Source organism: Centruroides sculpturatus, unplaced genomic scaffold, assembly GCF_000671375.1.
Source record: "Centruroides sculpturatus isolate CEXI.00-Female unplaced genomic scaffold, Cexi_2.0 scaffold422, whole genome shotgun sequence".
NCBI lineage: Eukaryota > Metazoa > Arthropoda > Arachnida > Scorpiones > Buthidae > Centruroides > Centruroides sculpturatus.
The window spans coordinates 148,525-153,798 of record NW_019384777.1 but is presented as its reverse complement, the minus strand read 5'-3'; the positions used below and the strand labels follow the sequence as shown (position 1 = coordinate 153,798).

General features: G+C 31.3%; 1 protein-coding gene across 1 annotated transcript in view; it reads left to right on the top strand.

The window, feature by feature from the left end:
• The first annotated feature begins 202 nt into the window (after nucleotides 1-202).
• LOC111629098 (lysosomal alpha-mannosidase-like) overlaps nucleotides 203-5,274 on the top strand; it is a 71,470-nt gene continuing 66,398 nt past the window's right edge. Inside the window, exons 1-2 of the mRNA XM_023372962.1 lie at nucleotides 203-381; nucleotides 629-731. Of these exons, the coding sequence (XP_023228730.1) occupies nucleotides 313-381; nucleotides 629-731 (172 nt within the window). The 5' untranslated portion in view covers nucleotides 203-312. The remainder of the gene's footprint in view (nucleotides 382-628; nucleotides 732-5,274) is intronic.

Sequence of the window (5,274 nt, the reverse complement as noted above, 5' to 3'; positions counted from 1 at the left end):
TAAATAAATAAATATTTTTATTATTTACCATTCATTATTGTTTGCATTTAATAATTCTTAATTTAATTACATTTAAAATTATTTTCTGCTATTGTACAGTATTTAGTCTATTTTTGAATCTCCTAATTGATTCGTTCATGTTATTGGAGTTTAGACTTTAGACAGGAAATAACATCTAAATCCTTAATCAATAAATATAACGTATCACCAGATTTAAAATACAATCATATGATTTAAGCGATCAGATGATAAATTTTTCTAACAGTCATTGTTCATTTGTGAAGTTGTCAACCGTTCATACAGCAGTTTATAATGCTTTTGTACCTTATTTTCTTCCTATTTTTAAGTTTCCAAAGTTCTACTGGTGATTGCGGATATGAAGTAAGTTTAATATATTACAATTTTTTCAATATAGGTTGGCTGAAAAAGTCAGTTAACCTTTGTAAAATCTAAATTGTTCTCGTATTCAAATGCTTTAATACTTTGTTTTTAATACGCACTCCATTACTTTCATGAACAAGTAAAACATACAAAAAATAAACCGTTAACTGAATTTTGAGCCAACCTGTATATAAATATTGACATTTTTTGTTTAAATTTTCGTACTTTACTTAAATTATCTTTATAGTCCTGTCCTGCTGGTGAACCCGATATGCTAAACGTTCACATTATTTGTCATACTCATAACGATGTTGGATGGTTAAAAACAGTTGATCAATATTATTATGGAGGTAATTTTTAATATTAATTAATTATTTATTTATTTTTAATAAGTTTTAAATAATTTTTAACTAAGTTTGTTGTGAAAATAATATCAATTAGAAAATGAAAGTATTATTTTGTTTATATTAATTAAATCATATAAACAAGAATACTTTCGTTTTCCAATAGATTATAAAAGTTATGAATACATCATTATAAAAATATATTTTGGTACAGAATTGTACAAAATAGTACAATTCTGTATAGGTTTTGTATGAGAAGAAAATACATTGCTATAAAACTCCATATTGAGCACAAAACATAAGACAGTTAACTCATTTTTGGACCAAACTATTTATGTAAATTTTTAGAATAATTATTATAACCATAATATCATCATCATCATCATCATCAATATTTATTAGTATAAAGAGTTATAACCATAAAATTAATATTTTAGAACTTCTACACAGTTTCATCTAAAAATAATGCCAAATTTATGTAAAATTGTAAAANTTATAGCTTGGAATTTTGCATTTTCAACGTAATATTTTGTTCCATTTTTTGTCTTTTCATAATTCAAATCAGATACTTAATTAACAATGACAACGGCTCCCGAATGCATTGCACATCCTGAACACCCTGCCCTGTAGACGCAAAGAGTTCAGGATGTGCAATTTCGCGTAAACTTTACTTCAAACGAACACAGGGCATCGTAAGCTATCCTGTGTTCGTCTGAAGTAAAGTGTTCAATTTCAACATATTCATAAGGCCATTTCCAATAAATATTTTTCTTATGTAAAATAAGAACACTATTAAAAAAACAAAAAAAGCTGGTAGGTGCTCCTGTATCACTTTCCTGCATTGAAACAGGAAGTGAAAAGAAAAAGATTGTGTGGGCGCCATCTGTTTATGAGATTTTATTATAAAAGAATTTGTTATATTAAATGTTATAAATGACAAAAACCTTACTTTGGGATAGAGATGATTTTTTTAATTTTAAATGCTAATAAGATATAATTTTTTTAATAAGTCTGAACCCGCTCGATATATGACATTCTACCCTATATAAAAGTACAGTATTCTTGTCAAATTTCAAAGGAGAGAATTGGATAAGACGATGTTGTTTGATTAAAAGGAGTTCTAGCTGTGTAGCTCAATACGTGCTTCTATTTACTATTTAAACTAGTCTATTATGAAATACATCATCTTACCCAGTTGTATTCATTAGTTCAATACACATCGACTAGTGTTTCATTTTCAGGGGAAAAACTGCTTTTCGGTTGCTTTTTTTTATAAAACTTCCGTTGACCTATATTATATAGGTCCCCATTCAAAATTTAATAGCATCAATGTCCCTTATACACAAGCTACCATATGAAATTTTGAAAAATAATTTTGAAGAAACAAAATTTCATATGGTAGCTTGTGTATAAGGGACATTGATGCTATTAAATTTTGGTAGGTAAAGATCAAGGAGGTAAGGAGATCATGGGCACGTTTTGAGAGGGATTGGACTTAATCAAGGTTTTACTCGTTATTGGCATTTACAATTTTTTTTTTTTTTACAAAACTTGTGTCTATATCCTCAAAATTAAGCGTTTTGCCATTTTATAACAATAAATAGTATAAAAGGTTATTATGATAAAATCTCATAACAGATGGCGCCATATATGCTTTATTTATTAATAGTATGATTAATACTGTAATATAAAAGTTATTTTTAAAATGTTTGTTTGTTAAGTTATGGCAACGCGACACTTGGGCGATCTGCCTAGGGGGATGCCTTCCGGGAGGTCTTTTTAAGTGAAACTGGCCCCTATTTAGACGTTACAGACGTGCAGGAAACCCGGAAAACTCCACGTGGCCAGCCCGTCCGAGCGAGGCGAGAGTGCACGACCGAACTCCCAGTGTCAGGGTACGAAGACCGTTCGGCCACTGGTGGGCTATTTTTAAAATAAAATCTCTCAACAGCCGGGAAAGTGAAGCAAACTCGTTGCTGAATTTTTTGTAATTATTCAGAGCACCGACCGACAAAAAGTAACTTTTAAAAGAAATACCAAATTTAGTATTGTTTAAACTATCTTTTCCCATTCGATTGATGTATCATATAAACTTAATTTTTTGTGTTGCAAAGTTTCTCAAATTAGTTGTCAATTTGATTAAACGATGTATCAATGAGAGTATAACGATGTACCAATGGGATAATATAAACTATCTGTTGCTAGTTTATATTATTATTTTTATAAATCAAATGTATGTCTGCACATTGCCAAAGAAAAAGGAATAGAAAATCTTGGTCAGAAACGAATATGAAAGGAGCCATTTGCGGTAATTAGAAACATGGATTATCCGAAAGCTTCCAAAGAATTCAACATTTCCCAAACGAATTCTACTTTGGCTTGGAGCATTCTTCTACCCACGTAATTTTTTTTCATAATATGCTTTACTTTTGTAGACTTGTCTTCTAAATCTTCTTTTACATTTTTATTAGTTTAGCAGTTTCACTTACACTATCATGTTTATTCATGTCCAATCATAATCACTCGAAGCATCCATCGAATCATTTTCATTTCTGTCACATTCATTGTCTTTTCCGAAGATTTTTTTATGTGCCAAGTTTCAGCCCCCATATGTCTTTGCAGATATAATCACAATCTTAGGGGCCGTTCAAGTATTAGGCCATATCAGCAAAAACTATCCGCACTTTGATCGTTATCTCTCATCATCACTAGTCATTTGAAATCAAGTTATTAAAACCTCCCCAGGCCAAAGTTAAAACCATTTGCAAATATACAGCAACTACGTGTATTTTAGACAATTTTCAGTTGACTACAGAGAAAATAAGATGGATGCAGTCTTACGTCAATAAAGACACACTATTCACTCTCTATCATCGGATATAAACGAATCCCCTCGCCCATGGTTTTTAAATTTTCTTTATTTCATTTTTTCAATGATGATGTGTATTTTGAAATGCATATCATCATTGAAAAAATTAAGTAAAGTTGTATCAGGTCATGTGCTGGTTCTGTCTTTTTAAAAAGAATACATAAAGAAAAATACGTAAAATAAAAATTCTTAATTGCGCTCTAAGTCCGCCAGATTTTAAGGTACATAAAGTCTCGCAGTATGTCGCAAACTCTCATTCTGGGAATGCGTTATTGTGTTTTGTTTGTTTTTATTGAGATAACGCAATACGTAGGCGATCTGCCGAGGGAAGACTGCCTCCCGGGAAGAATATGAGAAACTGGCCCCTATTAGATATTAACGTAAAAGAACTCGGAAAACTTTACGTGGCCAGCCTATTGGCAATGCACGAACCATGACCACCTACCAGTATTCAGTGATTTTATCCACTCGATCGTTGGTGGGCAATGCGTTACTGTGACTCATTTTTTTTTTTAATTTGCACTAAACATTGGGACTATAATCAGTCTTGTCCAGAGTTCTCGTTTGTAACACAACGTGTCCGTATGATTGATCCATTCTTCTTTTTATTTCTTTTATGCTAATTACTTTGCAAACAAGGATCCAAAATTTTAGGGTAGTGATGCTGATAACCATGGATAGCCTCCTGGGATCGAGTAATAAATTCCATAAATTATAATTGTAAAAATTATTGAAACATATCTCAATCAGTTTTGATATTAGTGATTGAGATATGATGTCTCATGGATCAAAGATGTAAGGTTACCACCTTCGACCCATGGGACACTTTGAAGCAAAACTGTATTCTGTAAACTATTTGTAAAAAAAATAATAATGTATTGATGTAATTTTTTATCTCCTAGCTTAGCCCCAGGAAAATTTTTGTGGACGCCAAAGAAAATCCGTAAACGGTCTACTTTAGAGGAAAAATTTAAAGTTTTATATTTACTGAAAAAAGAAAAAAGTCGGCTTTAGAAAATTTTTTCAAGTTATTATTAAGATTTTCGGTATCATGTTATTTATTAGTACAGTAGAGCCTCGATTATCCGACCCCCGATTAACCGGCACTTCGGTTAACCGACCGTCCTAATCGGCAAATTTCAAATGTCCGCTAGTGATGTGGCGCTACAATATTTGACTACGTCTTGGCTACTTTAATATTATTTTTACGTGTTTTAGCTGGCAACACTCATTCGACCATGAAAGGGAGCCAGTATTTAAACAAGGCTTAATTTTCTAATTTTTAACGATACAATAGAGACGATTAATATTTTAAAAAATTTTTGTTATTCTTAACATCGATGAAAATTCAACGCAAAGTAGGTTAATAGCGATATACTAATATACTAATATACTAATTACATGAGATATAATAATACAGTCGACCCCCCTATAAGATCATAGATACGTTCCATTTTTTAGGAATCCGATTTCTTACGAGTCGTTCCAATCACAGCCCGACACGTGTAAAGTTTACTGACTACGGCTGATTGAAAGGTTTTCTTCCATAAAATTAATCGATTATAGACTAATCCGACTCAACATTTCCAAAATACGTATATTTTTTTTGGAAATAATCCATATAAACTATGCTATAAACAAAAAATTGTAGGATTACTTACCGAGTGTGCACCATTCGAC